The following is a 19,064-nucleotide window of genomic DNA, read 5'->3' on the forward strand; positions in this document are numbered from 1 at the left end:
TGACCTCAATGACTCTCATCTCAATAATACGTCAGTACGTCAACATAACTCTTTATTTTAGGTAGTACTTTCTACCAGCCTGAATGCCTTTTGAGTGACATGGACAATATCCATTCAGCGGAAGTGAATGTAGAAGCAGGTGAAAAGCATGCCAGCTTAGCAGCAGAGGACGCAGAAGTTAAAAATTTGAACTTGGACGGCCGCCGCTTATCACCCGGTGCTGCCGCTGAGACGGCCAGCACGAGAGAAGTGATCAAGAATGGGTCTCCATCACTACAAACCAACCTTCCATCAACACCTGATAAGTCCGAAGATCAGAATAATAACAATCAAAGCAGTTCTAGTTTGGCCCACAGCATGGCAGGTCAGGCCTCCCCTTCACCATCACCACCTGCTCCACCTTCAAAGCCGAAGGTAAAATGCAGCATTGGCTACTTAACACATTTAATCTCAAATTTTCCCCCAGACATATAAAAAATCAAAATCAGGTGTCATTGATAGCCCTTTAAATAATCAATAATAAAAAAAAAATTAAAAAAAAATTGACACATAGGTGAAAATGTATGTTTTATGTATGTTGTGACGAGTTGAAGAAGCTGTCTGTAAACAGCTCTGGTCATGTGACAATTTATTCCAAACATGTGCAAATGCATAAATTTCATCCAAGCATTGTATTCTGACAATATATACTGAAAATATTTTGAAAGATGACCCAGTAACATTTTTAGAGCCCTGTAAATGAAATTATTCTTCTCCGTCACACTTGTGACCAGCGGGTTGAAATGGGTTAATACACACAAGGGGATCCAATTGTAATTGGCATAGTCTAAGTCATATATTTGTGGATATGTGTGTTATACAGTATGTGTTTTAAAAAAAAACAACAACAACAACTTGATACTGATACAAACCCAACAAAAGTCTTTATCAGGACCAGATTTGCACAATCACATTAAAGTGGGTTTTACTGATTATGGTGCATATGTATCAAAAACATTGACAGCATCATTATATATCTAAATGTAACTTCATAATATCCTGAACAGTGAGCTTAACATCGGCATACAGCTTTATTCTCAGAAAAATAACCTATGACTGAGTATTCTAGTTTTAATCCTGCTGTAACTTAATTCTAAGAATACTATATATAAAAAGTCAACCTTAAACATTTCTTGACAACAATAAGTTATATGTGACCTCACTAGTGTAAACATGACATTCTGATTAATATTACATTTGTGGAATATGAGTTAAGAAGCACAATCCAGCTGTTTTTATCCATTCAGGGGGCAGCCATTTTTATTTATTTATTATTTTTTAATTACCACTCACACACACACTCACACACAAGCTTACATGGGTAAGTAAGCTACATGGGTCTCCCAGGCGGAGGAGCGAACCTTGGGGGCGGCCATTTTGCCACTTGCTGTTGACTGAAGATGACATCACAGTTGCTCAGGCAATGACCAATGATAGCCAACTTGTTTTCTGAAGCTGAGCTGTGATTGGTTCGTTACCTGACACCTGAGCAACTATGATGTCATTTTCACTCAACAGCAAGTGGCAAAATAGCTTCTTTCTCATATCGATAACAATGGCTGGATTTTGCTGCTCAATGAATTATTAACCAGAATACTGTATTTAGACTAGTGGGGTTGCATAGAACATATTATTGTCAATATTTTTGGGGAAGGTTGACTTCCCCTTCATATTCCAATTTTAGTCTCTAAGTTCATAGTATCACCAAGTTTACTACTTCTGCTTGTGAGCCCTTTCGTAGATAGATACTAATGTCATCTTTATGTTTGTCTCACTTTTTTTTTTTTAATCAGGTTAAGCGAACCAACTTGAAAAAGCCTTCATCAGAGCGCACAGGCCACGGCCTAAGAGTCAAGTTTAACCCCCTCGCTCTGCTGCTTGATGCATCCTTAGAGGGAGAGTTTGATCTGGTGCAGAGAATTATATACGAGGTAAAATACATACCAGTACTTAATATTGGGTCCAGTTTTAGGAGGACAAACCAGTCTTGCATTTCATAAAGAGCACTTTCACATTGAGAGTTTTATATTTGGATTTTTGTTTTGATCTTCACCTTTCCAACCATTTTTTCTTGCTTATCCAGGGTTGGTTAGGTTGCAGATGTCTTGTCTACAACTGGGAATAATTTTGATTACTTTGTATGTCTAGCACATAGACATACGCCCACCCCCATATGATGTGTTCATATACAAGAGCCTTCATACTGATGAATAAATGACATGTAGTGCAGTCGCTAAAAACTAACAGAGCATTTGAAATACCTCTTTGATTGTCTTGAAGGTGGAAAATCCCAGTATGCCAAATGATGAAGGCATTACTCCTCTTCACAATGCCGTTTGTGCTGGCCACCACCATATTGTCAAGTTCCTGCTGGACTTCGGAGTGAATGTCAATGCGGCAGACAGTGATGGATGGTCAGTCATACATCTGTTAATAGCATTTGCAATTGGCAAGTACACCATTGTAAAAACAGTAGAACAGTGGCAGCTGGAAAACGATGGGACTACGTGATGGGGGTAATACACACAGTCAAAACTGAGCTAATCATGACATTGCATTTCTGCTTCCCTTAGTAATATCAAAGCAAGAGATCTGCATTTATGAGCCGCTTGATTTAATAACCAATGAGTTTGACTTCATGTAAGTCAGCGTCATCCTGCTTATTGATCAAATGTGATGCTTTTGGTATCTTGCATTTATAATGCAGATTCAGGATGTAACGGTGTCAATCGTCAGCATGTTAAGCAGTATTATGTAATGTTTAAAACATTTCACAACATCTAACTGCGGTTAGGTTTTGTAGAGTAGCCAAAAAATGTACTCAAGTAAGAGTCCAATACTTTTGTTTATAAATAAGACCTATAAAAAATATGAAAGATTTTTTTTTATTTTTTTATTAATTTTTTTATGTGAGCCGTTGTTTGGCTGATATTTTCTTTTAATAGGAATCAAAGATGAACAATTCTTCTTCTTCTTCAAAAAAAAAGGGCAGTTTATTGCCTTGCGCAGTTGAAACTGTCAAACTAATAATAAAATAAAAAGAATAACGTGTATTTAAAGGGGAAGCTAGTCAAAATTGCTATTTACAATAATGTCTTGTATTATTGTCTAGTCTAGTCTAAACACGGCATTCTGATTAATATCGCACTTGTGAAATAAGAGTCAAACAGAACAATTCACCCATTTTTATCCATCTCAGGGGCAGCCATTTTTGCCTTGCAGTCAACTTGAATGATATCTGAGTTTTGGTCGTCACAGCTCACTTGTTTTGTGGGTTTGGTCATGTGATGCTCGCAAGTTGAGACCTTAGGTGCTCTGTGATGTCATTTTCAGTCGACGGCAAGTGGCAGTACAAGGTAAAATGGCCGCCCCCTGAGATGGATAAAAACAGGTGGATTATTCTGTTCAATTCATATTCCATTACACAATATGAATCAAATCACAGTGGCACATAGAACAAAGAACATATTAGATTTGACTTCCTCTTTGAAACCAGAAGCAAGTACAACAATAAAGGTTCATTCTAGCACTTAATGGGAACAAGTGGGCTAATGAAGTGCTTCTATGTAGTGATGCCATAACACTTTAAGCGACACACATTGTGCAGCATCACATGTAGCCACTATAACAATACTCACAGGCATATTATTTATCCTCGTGAAAAACAAACTTCGCCTTACCGAGTAACAGTCTGCATGATTGTATTATGCTGCCCCCTGGTGACCAAGTTGCCCACTGTTTGTATGATTAATTCTTTAAATGCTAGGAAATTATTTTATTACTCTGTTTTTAAGTACAATATTCCAGAGCACTTTTTTTGCTTTTTTAATTTATTTTTGGGAGGTTGGGGGTGGGGGAGCTTGCCTCTCAGTGACATGCCAGCCCAACTCAGACATCAAAAGCTCAGATCAAAAGGAAAAGCTGGCGTTAGGAAGGGCATCCGTGCATCAAATCTTTGCCAAATCTGAAAAGGAAATGAGCTGCTTGGATAAGGCTCATCCAAAACAGCAATTCTGAACGGAAAAAAACTGAAGAAGAAGAAAGCAGCAAATAGTTGAAGAATAGCGTGTTATGTTCATGAACCAGTAATGTTGCTTGCTAACTAACAACCACATCAACACGTCTGACTTTTTTTTTTCCCCCATAGTAGTGGCCTTTACATCTATATGTTATATTTTACTTATGTTTTATCCTCAGGACACCTCTGCACTGTGCCGCTTCATGTAACAGCGTTCACCTGTGTAAGATGCTGGTCGAATCAGGGGCAGCCATCTTTGCCCAAACAATCAGTGATGTTGAAACAGCAGCAGACAAATGTGAAGAAATGGAGGAAGGCTACACGCAGTGTTCTCAGTTCCTTTATGGTAAGCGCTGTACTTTACAGAAACAGAATGTGAATCAAAATAGAAAGTAGCTCAAGATCAAATGGACTCAAATCATGTGTCGATGATACATCCTTGTTGTCAATGTGTGTCTTTGCTTCAGGTGTGCAGGAGAAGTTGGGCGTCATGAACAAAGGTTTGGTCTATGCACTGTGGGACTACGCGGCCCAGCAGTCCGATGAGCTAACCTTCAGCGAGGGGGACGCACTCAGCATACTGCGACGGCGTGACGACACCGAGACAGAATGGTGGTGGGCTCGACTCAACGATCGGGAGGGATACGTTCCCAGGAACTTACTTGGGGTGCGCCACTGTACACCATATACAACATTTACATACAAGAAAAGGAAAAAGGAGGAAAAAAAACATATCAGGCTGTCTCTAATAATTAAGAGCTGTGTCAAATATTTCAACCATCAAGTAGTTACATCAGAAAGACTTATTTCATACATTTGTCAAGGCAGGGTGTTATTCTAATACTGTAATACTGCTTATTGTGTAAGACTTGTTAATGTTGTGGCAGGTCAGTGTATGAGGAGCTGCCAAGTGGCTGTCATCTTTGTGGAAATCCTCCATAATTAATACATTTGCAAAAAACAATTGACTGCTCGAGTACATGACCTTTGCTATTGCCCACATTTCCTTTCTCACCAATAATCTTCCATTAATGCTGTAGCACTAAAACTATAAAACTTGACTAGACTAAACTAAACTACGAGTTTTTAGGTCAAGTGTTGGCGTTTGAAACACGACACTAATTTTGACCCTTTGACATCTCGTAATTTTGTGTATGAGTAATTGGTGGCTATTTTGAACTGAAACTTGTCAGCCAATTGGAGAGAGGGGTTCCACGACGTAAACATAATCACAAGTGCTTCATTTTGCCATCACAAAACATGGCTAATGTGAATCTTAGAAGTCTAGCTGCTGTATATTGGGTGACTTTTTTTTTGTAGCCCTTTAGGCCAGAGCGCCCCCCCCAAATAATATAATGATGTCGCACATCAAATTAAACTGCAAAACTGTGGCTACAAGAATATATATGGCATTTTTACATGCCCCAAACACAACTCAAACGGTAACTAATTTGATTATCAAATATAGAAATAGGTATTGCACCACCAGTGAAATAACTTGGCTCTCCCATTGTGGTACTTCATGCAAAACACGTGTTTTTGTGTTTTGTTCTTTTCACATTTGCGCTGCATGCCATCTTTATGTATTTTTAAACAGTAACATTTATGACACATATATTTACACATCTAAACAAATCTCACGTGTTCTTTTCATTATGACACAAGAATTATTCATGTAGATCTTGTGGTTGCAGACATATCCTCTTTTTGAGTATGTAATTTTCGAGCAAAAGCCTAAAAAATAGCGTAAAATTAAGAGAAGACAGACTCAGGCACGTGTAGGGGAAGTTTCAATTGTCCAACCGGGAGAAGATCAGTGGTGGTTCTTCATTGGGGCAAAATGGGCGGATGGCCAGAGTGACATTCACTCCAAAAAATGCCATCCCTCAGAGTTTGAGGAGTGACACAGCACTAAATGGCTCCATCTACTGGACAGGATGCGAACTGGCGACTCTAATTTTTTTCCCCCTTTTTATTTATTTATTTATTTTTATTTTTGTATTTATTTTTTGTTGTTGTTGAATGTTTATTCAGTGTCTTATTGAAACACAATGTCAGACCATTCACTGTGTTTCTCTCCAGCTGTATCCAAGGATCAAACCCAGACAACGCTCACTGGCCTAAAACTCGTCAACAGCTTCGTGCACAGAAGAGGAGAGAATCGGCGTGTGTTGCAGATGGATGACGTGGAGTAGAGTGGGATGGGATGCACAGTGTGAGAAGCGAGGAGGAAGTTCCTCTTCCAACAAAGTGATGTTATTTGAAATGTTGCACTCCCACAAACACATGTTAAAGCTGCTGCAAATTCAATGCAATGGTGTTTGACAAAATTGTTGTTCAACTTTTGGCTTAGTCTCAGTCATCTTAAAAAAGCTACTGAAAAGAGTTCAGCTGCATGAGATTCCGATTAGATTAGAAAACATCTGTCTCTGAACAAAAACACATTATCTTAACATGTTTGGATGCTGTTTCATAGAGAGTTCATATTTTGCCATTTTAAAATGACTATTTTTGTATGGTTTTCTCTGAAATATCAGCACCCAGACGGCCATGTTATAATCTGGTGAACTATACAGTATGTACTGTAACTTTTGAATTTCCTTTTAAAGATATTCTATGGAGGAAAGTTGGTGTGACAAGCAAGTTGTTAATGTGGTGATTGAGTATGTGAAGGGAGAGTGAACACAAATATTTGGTTGACTTCAACAAAAGTGAGACATTGTTGGTGCTGAGGTTGTTGATGAAGCAGTTATAAAATAAAGTTGCAACTTTTCCCATTCAAGCATGCACTGACGTCCCCGATATGCTTTTTAATATGATAGCATGGTAGGATGCCTTCGACAAGCTTCAACACGCATTACAGCTGCTCCTGAACTTTGCAAAGACTGCCGAGGTGATGAAGAACCAAAAGAAAATACGAACATGGATGAGAGTGTTTATGAGGTGATGAATGAAGATGTATTTGTAAAACCAAAGTGCATTTGAGTTGCAGTCTTTTGACAAACACCACAATTTGTGTTTACCTGTAAAATAAAATATCTAAAAATTCCACAACAATGCTAAGAACTGGACTGTATTAAGCAGCTTTTAGAATCTGGCTTGATGATTTTTCTTTTGCATATTGTGGGAAAATATGTAATGCCACATCAAATGAAACACTCTGAAGTTTATAGTAAATGATGAATTGTGTTTTTATGACCGACCATCTAATCAATTTGACAAATGTGTTAGATCACCTTTCTGAACCCATTCAGCATAATAAAGTGCTTTATCATGGACTATTTCAAATCCGGTGAGCTTTGGACATTTCTCATTTTGATCAAGAGGGAGGAACTTTGCCAATGATTTAACTTGTACAGTCAATAATTGAGCCGACAAACTGGGTTTCCCTGAGAAGTCCGAAATTAATCAACCTATAACAGGCATCCCATAAGTAACACATTTTTCTGTTTAGAATGGAAATGCACAACTGGACATTAGCATCTTGACAAGGCGAGGTAAGGTAGGACTCAGACGCAGGCGTAAGGTAAGCCACCAAGGCAGCAGGTTTTTTTTTTTTTTTTTTTTTTTTTTTTGAAGAGCTCAGAATTGTTCATTCGGTAGTCTTACCGATTCAACGTCTTGTCATCATTGCTCTTTTTTTTTTTTTTTTTTTTTTTTTGTGTGTGTGTATGTGTGCGTGCGTTTGCGTGCGTGCGTGCGTTTGCGTGTGTGCGTTTGCGTGCGTTTGCGTGCGTGCGTGTGCGTGCGTGCAAATACGTATAAATTTATACTCATTCATTCACCTAAAACCTTATAAATATCCCATTACCCTTCGCCTTAACCAGGTACTTCAGAATCTTGCCAGAGTCGTGAGATTTAAATGGTCAGGAGACCAGAGAAAAGGTCAGAAAAAAAAAAGAAATAAAGAGAAAAGAAAGGTAAATCAAAGTGACATCCAGCACCGACCAAACACTTCCTGCCTTCCCCATGATTACAAAATCAAAGTCTTACGCCAACCCCGGAAGCCTCTAAATTCCAGCAAATTTAGCGAGATCTCAAGAGCCCAGAGGAAAAACTAAAGAGAGGAAGGAGGGAAGGATCGATAAGGCAGAGTGAGATCAATAGAAGCCAGTACATCCAATCCATCAAAGTGAAGTCCAGCACCAACAAGACCCCTCCTGCGTGGTTACAAAACCGGAGTCTTATGCCAACCCCAGAAACCTCATACTTCTAATAAATTAAGATCTCAAGTGACCAGAGGAAAAACTAAAGAGAGGAAGGAGGGAAGGATAGATAAAGCAAAGTGAGAACCACAGACACCAGCACCAACTGATTCAAGGGGCTGTGGGAGGGAGAGGGTACTTCTGTTGAGTTTCAGTAGATGCTGGTGCGACGGATCTGGCATGCATAAGGACCACCACCAAAGAAAGAAGCCGTCAACCGCGGTCCAGCAAAGCGAGCCCCCCCCCCCCGGAATCCCCAGGCCGCGGCAGCACCAAGGCCACCCCCCAAGCCACCCGAGCGGACACCGGTCGGCGAGCCGACCCAGACACCCGGAACACCCCCGCCCCAGCCCCGGCCCACACCCCCGAGCCCAAGGCCGCAGAACGAGGCCCAGCGGGCCCCCACAGCGCCCCACCGGTCCCCAGCCCCCATCCCCCCACGACCCCCCCGCACCCCACCCAAACCCGCCATCCACCACGACCCAGGCCCCACCACCCCCGACCCCCAAACCCCCGAACACACCCCGACCCCCAGCACCCAACCCCCCACCCACCCATACCTCCACCCCCCCCCAAACAAGCCGCCCCCCCCCGACGGCCGCCACCCCCCCCCCCGCGAACCCGCCCCCCCGCGAGAACCCCCCACCCCCCCCCGGAAACCGGCACCGGGCAGCAGCGCAGAGAGGGAAGATGTGCCCACCCCACCTCCAGCCGCGCGAGATTTGCACAGCGGCGGGAGGGGGGAAGCAGAGGAGGAAGCACCAGGGGAGAAGGCGGAACACCAGAACACCGAGCCCGGTGGGGAGAGGCCCCGGTCGTCACGCCAGAGTATTAGTGACACCTAACCCTGTTACTGAGTCCGCCAGCTCGCCGACTGGCGAGCTCTACCCTTACACCGTGAATGTGGCCCCACCCAGTGTATATACAAGTGTGTGCGTGTGGTGCATTAAAATTGGGAGCAGGTGAGTCGGAGCAGAGGGAAAAAATTTCCCCTACTCCGACACACCCGTATCCCCCCCAAAAAAATGAATATGTATATGTGTGGTGCATTAAAAAAGGGAATGGAGGGACAAAGTGGTGGGGCAGGGATACAAATGGGGGGGACCACAGCGCTGCCAGGCACTGCAGTCCATCCCCTCTGATGGCTCCCCGCCCCAACTCACCCCTCCCCTTGGACGTGAGGTGCATTAAAATTGGAGGGGAGTTGAAGGGTGAAGACGGTGTTTCCACCCTTCCCCACCCCACCAAGAAATGTGTTGTGTGCCCAATGTGTATATTTACAAAGTGTATAGTGCAAGCTAGTGAAGTGAGTAAGAGGAGCGACCAGCGGGGCCTCACCCAACCCGGCGGGTGTAGGTGGCACGCCCGCCCCCCAGCACCCCCACCCCCTGCCGCCCCCCACCTCATCCACCCGGCACCACAATGGGCGGACAGCCAGCGCAGCAGGGCTACCGGACAGCCCACCGGCCACCGGAGCCCGCCCGGGGCGCCAGGAGTTATACCGGAGTGGGGCAGGCCCCAAACCCTCGCCCGGCCCCCGGAGCCCGACGCCCGGGCCGGGGAGGGAGCCCCAGGCCCAGGGAGAGGGAGGGGGAGGGGCCGCAGGGCAGACAGGGAAGGGGGGGGGGGCGGGGGAAGCGGGGAGAAGACGACAAGAAGGCGAAAGGGCGGCTGCAGGGCAGGAGGCGGGGGGGGAGAGGAGGAGGGAGGGTGACAAGGGAAAAGGGACCGGGAGGCAGAGGAGGATGGGCGGGAGGAGGCGAGGAGGGAGAGGCGACGGGGGGGAGGAAGGGGGAGGGGAGAGGGAACCACGGGGCACACCGGAGGCCCACCCACCCCGAACCGCGCCGCCGGGCACGGAGCAGCGGACCGCGCCGGGACGGCACCGCCCCGGGCACCAGGGGAAGCACCCCAACACCGCACCCCACAGGGGGCCCAGGGAGCGGCCAAGACGCAACCGCCACCGAGCAGACAACGGGGGGGGGGGGGGGGGGGGGGCAGAACCACCCCCGCCCGACCACAGGGGACGGCGTCAAGAAAATTGACTAATTAGCATGCAGTAACACCAAGTGTTGATGCTTAGTGCCCACTAGAAATAGATCTTAAGGAGTTATTGAGTATAGTGTCGTATAGTGTGGTATGCTCGAGCCCACTAGCAGCAACTAGGTTCCTGACTATATAAAAATAAAAACAATCAGATACAAAATACCAAATACAGGAGCAGCGAAAACAGAAGTTGTAACGATGTGGTGGCTCTCGTTAACAGGCAGAATCTTGGCAGGATTAAGTTGCCAAATTAAGATTAAAATATTCTATGTACATAGACCATATTTGTTTAAATCTTGATACTTGATTTTTATTTAAGGCAGAGATTTTTTCCATTGAGATATAATTTATTAGTAAGTTTAACCAGTGGTCGATATTTAGAGATTGTTTATTTTTCCAATTGACAAGGATTATTTTTTTAGCAATAGTAAGGGCTATAAATATAGATTGAGATTGTTTACATGGTAGCTCAGTTATTGTTAAGTCACCTAGTAAACACAATCTTGGAGATAAAGGAAGCCTACAGTTTAATATATCAGCGAGCTTTTCCAAGATTTTAGTCCAGAAATGCAGCACTGGAGTACATGACCATAAAGCATGAAGATAAGTATCGGCAGTGTTTTGTGAGCACTGGAGACAAATGTCGGAGTCAGAGAGTCCCATTTTTTTCATCATATATTGTGTAATATATGTTCTATGAAGTATCTTATATTGGATAAGTTGCAAATTTGTCTGTTTGGTCATTTTAAATACATTTTCACAGATTTGGGTCCAAAAGTCTGGTTCCGGAACTATAGACAAGTCTTTTTCCCATTTTAAAGTCGGTAAATACGTTTTATTTGTGTATAAAAATAACTTATATATTTTTGATATTTTCTTTATTGTTGTTGGAGAAAGCTTTATAATATCTTTAGCTAAGACAGGCAGTTGGAGCGTATCCTGAAGTGTTGGGATTTGTTTCTTAACCATATTTTTAACTTGCAGATAATGTAAGAAATTTCCCTTTTTTATTTCATATTTCTGGACCAAGTTTGTATACGATATAAACTTATTATCTGAGAAAAGATGATGAAGGTGTGTAATTCCTTTCTGCTCCCATAGGCTTAAATGGAACGGCTGATTATTAAGTTGAAAGTCGGGGTTATGCCAAATGGGAGAGAGCCCATAGGGCGCCAATTGGGAGTTTGTAATTTCTAATGCCTTCCACCAGGCATTAGAAATTACAAGGCAGCAGGTTTATTACCGGCCAACAGGGGTCTCCTCTCAAGCTGAGAGGAGAACAGGGAGGCAAAAAAGTGGAGAACAAAAAGCGCTCCACTAGGGAGGAAAAAACAGGCAAAAGGTACTGGGGACAACGAAAAGCGCTCCGCTAGGGAGGAAAAAGGGCACAAGGCAAAAGGGGTAACAAAAGGCGCTCCACTGGGGAGGAAAAAGCACAAAAACAAGGCAAAAATACGTGGCAACATGAACGAGGACATAAGGACTGTGGGACGCTTCCACCGCACTGAGGGGAGAATGCAGGTGGCTTTTATTGCAGTAGGTGATTGGTGGCAGGTGGTGATAATCAAGGGCGGGGACTGGTAATTATGGCGCGGCAGGAAGGGCAAGTGACCTGGGGTGAGAGGAGAGTTAGGATTTCAAAGTAAAACGGGAAACAGAGACACAAAAATAAAAGCATGAACCGCCACGCCTGGTGGCGGCGTGACAGTACCCCCCCCTCAACGGCCGGCTCTTGACGGCCCAGGAATGTCAGGGTGCTCAGCATAAAAATCATCAATGAGGGAGGGATCAACGATGAACCGGGAGGGGACCCATTGTCTTTCCTCCGGGCCGTACCCCTCCCAGTCGACAAGGTATTGCCTCCCGCGGCCCCGATTACGAACATCTAAGAGTTTTCTGACCTTGTAAACGGGGCCGCCTTCTATCATCTCCGGGGGGGTCGGGTTCGGAGGGCACCAGCGGGCTTTCGTGAACAGGCTTGACTTGGCTGACGTGAAATGTAGGATGAACTCTGAGGGATCGGGGCAGACGGAGTCGAACGGCGGCAGGCCCTATGGACTTGGTTACTGGGAAAGGCCCCACAAATCGCGGGGCCAGCTTTGGACATGGTACCTTGAGTCGGAGGTGTTTGGCCGATAGCCACACCCGCTGGCCTGGGCGGTATTCGGGTGCCGGTCTCCTTTTCCGGTCGGCGGCCCTCTTCACCCGGTCTCCCTGGCGTTGAAGCGCCGTCCGGGCCGCCGACCAGACTTTGTGGCACCGACGGATCATGGCCTGGACCGAGGGAACCGTTGCCTCCTCCTCCAGTTCAGCGAAGAATGGTGGATCGTAGCCGTGGACGCATTTAAACGGGGTGAGACCTGTGGCAGATGTGGGCAATGAGTTGTGCGCAAGTTCGACCCATACCAGATACTTGCTCCAGGTGGTCGGGTTCTGGGAGACAAGGCATCAGAGACCGGTTTCAAGCTGTTGGTTCAGTCGTTCTGCCTGTCCATTGGCCTCAGGGTGGTATCCAGAAGTAAGATTGGCTTTGGCTCCTAGGGCTTTGCAGAACTGTGTCCAGAATCGGGAGACGAACTGTGGTCCACGGTCGGAAACGATGTGTAAGGGAAAACCATAAAATCTGAATATGTGGTGGATCATAATGTCGGCGGTTGCTTTGGCGGATGGGAGCTTGGACAGTGGAATGAAGTGAACCATCTTGGAGAATCTGTCGACAACTGTGAGAATTGTGGTTTTACCATGGGATGAGGGTAGACCGGTTACGAAGTCCAATGAGATTTCTGCCCATGGTCTGGATGGGATTGGCAGTGGTTGAAGAAGGCCCATCCGGGACTGATTTGAGGTCTTGTTGCGGGCACAAGTTGGACAGGCAGCGACGTACTCTTTTATGGTGGTTTCCATAGCCGGCCACCAGAATCTCCTGGCAACAGCATACATGGTCCTGCGGACTCCAGGATGACAAAACAACTGTGATGTGTGAGCCCAGTGTATCACCTGAGATCTTAGTTCCTCAGGCACGAAGAGTCGACGTGGTGGACAAGACGTGGGGGGAGTGACGTTGCGCAATGCCTCCTTAACATCGTCCTCAATTTGCCATCTCATGGCTCCAATTATGCAATCCCGGGGCAGGATGGTCTCAGGCTCGGCTTCCAATAGCTCGGATTCGTGGATTCTTGACAATGCGTCCGCCTTGACGTTTTTACTGCCTGGTCTGTAAGTTAGAGAGAATACAAAGCGGTTAAAAAACAAGGACCATCTGGCCTGTCGGGGATTGAGTCTTTTGGCCTGGCGTAGGTACTCCAAATTTCGGTGATCGGTCCAGATCACAAAAGGCATTTCAGCGCCTTCCAGCCAGTGTCTCCATTCTTCTAGGGCCACTTTGACAGCAAGAAGCTCCCGATCTCCGACTGAGTAATTGCATTCAGCCTTGGATAATTTACGTGAAAGAAATGCGCAGGGATGTGTCTTGCCGTCCTCTTGACAACGCTGGGACAGTACCGCCCCAATTCCAACACTGGAGGCGTCTACTTCCACCACGAACAGGCGTTTGGGGTCTGGGACTCTGAGAATTGGGGCATTGGTGAAGCGTGCTTTTAAGTCCTTGAATGCCTTTTCGGCTTCCGGGTTCCATGAAAAACGGACTTGTGGGGAGGTCAAGGCGTGTAGGGGAGCGGCAATGGTGCTGAAGCTTCTTATGAATCTGCGGTAGAAGTTGGCGAATCCGACGAACTGTTGAACTTTCTTCCGAGAGTCTGGCGTGGGCCACTCTCGTACGGCGCTGACCTTGTCCGCGTCCATTTCCACCTTCCCTGGTGACACGATGAATCCCAGGAAGGAGATGGTGTTAACATGAAGTAGGCTCTTCTCAGCTTTCACGTACAGATGGTGATCCAAAAGACGTTGCAGTACTCGGTTTACGTGGTCTCGATGGCTCATTAGGTCAGGTGAGTAGATCAGAATGTCATCCAAGTAAACGTACACAAAGTTATCTATGAAGTCCTTGAGTACCTCATTTATCATGGCCTGGAAGACGGCTGGAGCATTCGTGAGGCCAAATGGCATGACCAGGTACTCATAATGTCCCCGAGGAGTGTTGAAGCCTGTCTTCCATTCGTCTCCCTCACGGATCCGAATGAGGTGATAGGCGTTCCGCAGATCGAGCTTCGTGAAGATCTTGGCTTGTTGCAGCTGATCGAACACCGAGGACATCAAGGGCAATGGGTACCGGTTCTTAACAGTGATGTCGTTCAAAGGACTGTAATCAATGCAGGGGCGTAGGGATCCATCCTTTTTACTCACAAAGAAAAACCCTGCGCCAGCAGGTGAGGAAGACGGTCGGATGAGGCCGGATTTCAAGGAGTCATCAATGTAGTTGTTCATGGCCTGGCGTTCGGGTCCTGAGACTGAGTACAGTCTCCCCTTGGGAATGGTTGAACCGGGAATCAGATCGATCGGGCAGTCATATGGGCGGTGTGGAGGGAGAGTCATGGCTTTGGTTTTGCTGAAGACCTCCCGCAGGTGGTGGAAGCAGGAGGGAACAGTGTGCAGGTTCGGGTACTCTTCTTGAGCCGGTGGGACGAGAGTCACCTGGTGAACCTGGGCTGTGGAGTTTCGGAGTGCGGGTTGTTCCGACCCGTGAGAGCTGCAGTCCTTTCCCCACTCCAGAACAACTCCAGTGTTCCAGTCGATTCTGGGGCTATGTAGACGCAGCCAAGGGTGTCCCAGAACCAAAGTGGGGGAAGCAGCGTGGAAAACATGGAAACGAAGAGTCTCGAGGTGCTGCCCGATTTGTACTTCCAGAGGTTCAGTGATGTGGGTAATTTTGAAGAGCTCTTTACCATTCAGCGCTCTAGCCAGGATGGTCGAGGAAAGGGGTTCGGTGGAGCATCGTATTTGCTTTACGAGCTCCCAGTCCATGAGACTTTCGTCGGATCCGGAGTCGATAAGGGCTGACAGATCTGTGGTGACATTGTGGTGGGTTATCTGAATTTGCGTGAGTCTGTGGTTCTTGGCGGGTCGGGGTGACGGAGAACTCACCGGAGGGTTTCCCTTCGTGGTGCAGGATTCCACCAAGTGTCCAAGACCACCACAATAGTAGCAACGGCCCTCTCGGCGTCGGCGCTGTCTCTCCTCCGACGAAAGCCGAGCCCTTCCCAGTTGCATGGGTTCGTCGCTGGCGAGGTCCACCTCTCCTGGTTCCGGTCGGGAAGGAAAGATGGGTCGCAGCCTTCTGGCCTCCGGTGTCCGTGTCCAGGGGGTGGGTTCCTCCCTCCTTCGAGGTCCGCCGATCTTGGCCAGCTCCTGGCGACGATGATCGGTGCGGATGGCGAGGGAAATTAAAGCGTCCAAGTCCGTGGGGAGATCTACGGGAATCAGAAGCTCTTGAATGGCAGGTGAGAGTCCTTTCAAGAAATGGTCATGAAGAGCTATGGCGTTCCAGCCACTGTTCGTTGCCAGTGTTCGAAAACGGACAGCGTAATCGCTGACAGATTCTTTGCCTTGCTGAAGTCGGCTCAGTTCTCGTGCCTTCTCTCGGTCATTGTTTTCTTGATCAAAGACTTGGCGCAAAGCGATTTGAAAGTCCTGTACGCTTTGGCAGACCGAGGAACCCCTGGCCCATTCCGCGGTCGCCCAGGTTTTGGCCCGTCCCGTCAGGTGAGACACCATGAAGGCCACTCGGGATCGGGCTGTGGGAAATGCCTGTGGTAACTGTTCAAAATGAATGTCGCATTCCGTGAGGAAAGTCTGACAGCGTCCGGGTTCACCGGAGTATCGTTCTGGGGAGGCCAGTCTTAATCCTACCCCGGTGAATGGCGTGGTCGGTACGGAGAACTCAGGATGAGGAATTTGTCCAGTAGGAGCTGGCGCTCGACGCCGTGAGAGGCTTACCAGCTCGTGGACCTGGCTGGTCAATTCCCCAATCTGGGACAGCATGGTCTGCTGGATCCGGTCCTGGTTGTCGAGCCGGGCCTCCTGGCTCTGCAGTGCGGCCTCGACCTGGCCTGCTGGGTCCATGCTGGCCGAAGTGTACTGACAAGGCGAGGTAAGGTAGGACTCAGACGCAGGCGTAAGGTAAGCCACCAAGGCAGCAGGTTTATTACCGGCCAACAGGGGTCTCCTCTCAAGCTGAGAGGAGAACAGGGAGGCAAAAAAGTGGAGAACAAAAAGCGCTCCACTAGGGAGGAAAAAACAGGCAAAAGGTACTGGGGACAACGAAAAGCGCTCCGCTAGGGAGGAAAAAGGGCACAAGGCAAAAGGGGTAACAAAAGGCGCTCCACTGGGGAGGAAAAAGCACAAAAACAAGGCAAAAATACGTGGCAACATTAACGAGGACATAAGGACTGTGGGACGCTTCCATGCACTGACTGTGACACTTCGGCACTAGAGGTGTGCAAAATTTCCGATTCTTAGATTATTCACGATTCGGCCGTGGAACAATCGAGAACGATTCACAAACGTCCAAATTCCGATTATATAAATATGCCAAGGGAAGCGAAACGAGCGAAAAGTACGCGGAACTGAAACGCAGTAGCGCGCGCGGTCTTCGGGACGCTTTTTGGGACGGACCGAGAGTACACATCCACAACTCACGCCTCGAGATTCAAAACAACAACAAGCATGGCTGAGCTGACCAACCCACCTCTTCGTGAGATCAGACCTGCTCCGAAAAGGCAAACAACTTGAGGCGGAAGTATCAGCTAGCTGGCTGCAGTGCGTCGGTTAGCGTTCTACAGGGCGCCGCGCAGTGATACGAACGAACGAACAGAAAAGTAGTGGCTGGCGGTAATGGCGTCTGACTTTATTCAGAAAAGAGTATTGTGATGGAAATGTATCACGCTTTTGAAAACAAATAGTTTTTAGAAGAAAAACGCTTTATTTCCGAGACCCCAGCCAGCTTGCTGGACTATTTTCTTTTTTTATTTTCTTCTCGTCCAACGTCGAACCAGAACTGGTGTCACCGAACGCTGTCAGAAAGAAGTCAGTGCTGATCGCACACACGGGAGGTGAGGATCAAATTGAGATTCATGTTAAAAAAGCCGAACGATCCCATTAATGTTTACACGTTCATGTTTACACAAGTTAAAAAGCAGAAAAGCACTTGAGGGTTTTTTGTTTTTTTTTTGTACCTCTGAGAAACTTTAATGTTTACATGTTCATCTTTACACAATTTAAAAAGCAGGAAAGCACTTTTTTTTTTTTTTAGGCATTTGTATTGAAGTAGTAGTTCACATTGTCTTTCATTTATACCTCAATGCACTTTTGAGTGGATAAAAATAATATATTTTTGCTCAATGCTATGTTTTATTCTGTTGAAGACTGAATATACTTAAAAGCTGTTGTTACAGAATGAGGACTTGAGTATTTTATTTACTGTTTTGAACTGTTAACTTGATACTGAAATAGTAGTTTATGTAGGCCTGAGACGACTTTTGTACTATTTTTGTAACTAATGTACGAAACATTAAAAGCACAAAAATACATTGTTTTTTTTCTGCTGCCTGGGGGGGAAATCAATAATCGTTTTATAATCGAATCGTAGCCTCTGAATCGTAATCGCAATCGAATCGTGAGGTGCCCCAAGATTCCCACCTCTATTCGGCACTGAGGGGAGAATGCAGGTGGCTTTTATTGCAGTAGGTGATTGGTGGCAGGTGGTGATAATCAAGGGCGGGGACCGGTAATTATGGCGCGGCAGGAAGGGCAAGTGACCTGGGGTGAGAGGAGAGTTAGGATTTCAAAGTAAAACGGGAAACAGAGACACAAAAATAAAAGCATGAACCGCCACGCCTGGTGGCGGCGTGACACATCTTAAATTAAACAGCTGCAACACTTTTGCTCCCATTTTTCACGAGCTGAACTCAAAGATTGAAGACTTTCTCTATATATCGAAAAGGGCAGTTTCTCTCAAATGGCCATGTAATAAAATGGACCTGCGCTTGTGGCTCGTAACGTATACCACCCATAGCAGCAAACCACTCACCCATGTAATGCCATACCATGTATGGCATACATGCTGTCTGCCCTGTAACGGTTTAAAATCCATCAAGAGAACACCTCCAAAGTGTCACACACTATCAAGGGTGAGCATTTGCTCACTCAAGTCGGTTATGACAACAAACGGCAGTCAGTGATGAAGATGATTTTTTGCTTATGAAAAAACGGTTTCAGCAGATGTCAGGTCTCGGAAGATCTCGGAGGTGATGCTGGTGTGGTTACGTGTGGTCTGTCTATGGGACAAGCATATTCTATTATTCTTGCTCGATGCTGCTGGCGCGATAAGGGGAATTCCATGCTGGTTACAGCATGGAGCATGCTGGCGGTCGTTCGGGACTTATAGAACCGTAGTTACTAGGGGTGTGAATTGCCTAGTGCCTGACGATTCGATTCGTATCACGATTCACAGGTCACGATTCGATTCGATGCCGATTAATCCCGGTACGAATTTATAAGTCGACTGTTGCGATTTTTTTTCCTTCAAATTTCGAAAATACTAATCAGTAAACTTGTACAGTGTAAGATTTGTATGAAAATGTATTATTTATTTATCTGAAACTTCAGTCTTATACAGGTTGTAATCTGTTTCATGTTTGAACAACATTAAAATAAAATATTAAGGCTTAATGTTCCGTTCATATAACATTCTTCCATGCTTAAGGTGTGAACCCTAACCCGAAGTAAGACGTTTTGTTGAATATATTTCCATCAAAAATTGAAGTTTAAAAATCGATTCAGCCGCCTATTGAATCGATTCG

At 46.0% G+C, this 19,064-nt stretch overlaps 1 protein-coding gene across 5 annotated transcripts in view; it reads left to right on the forward strand.

The window, feature by feature from the left end:
- The window catches only part of LOC144031571 (apoptosis-stimulating of p53 protein 1-like), a 68,178-nt gene extending 60,833 nt beyond the window's left edge, over positions 1 to 7,345 (forward strand). For all 5 annotated transcript variants that reach the window (XM_077538854.1, XM_077538856.1, XM_077538855.1 and 2 more), the window contains 6 exons: positions 62 to 414; positions 1,833 to 1,970; positions 2,320 to 2,453; positions 4,237 to 4,403; positions 4,525 to 4,724; positions 6,140 to 7,345. In XM_077538854.1, the coding sequence (XP_077394980.1) occupies positions 62 to 414; positions 1,833 to 1,970; positions 2,320 to 2,453; positions 4,237 to 4,403; positions 4,525 to 4,724; positions 6,140 to 6,181 (1,034 nt within the window). In that variant the 3' untranslated portion in view covers positions 6,182 to 7,345. The remainder of the gene's footprint in view (positions 1 to 61; positions 415 to 1,832; positions 1,971 to 2,319; positions 2,454 to 4,236; positions 4,404 to 4,524; positions 4,725 to 6,139) is intronic.
- Positions 7,346 to 19,064: the final 11,719 nt, after the last annotated feature.

This window comes from Festucalex cinctus, chromosome 12, assembly GCF_051991245.1.
Source record: "Festucalex cinctus isolate MCC-2025b chromosome 12, RoL_Fcin_1.0, whole genome shotgun sequence".
Lineage (NCBI taxonomy): Eukaryota > Metazoa > Chordata > Actinopteri > Syngnathiformes > Syngnathidae > Festucalex > Festucalex cinctus.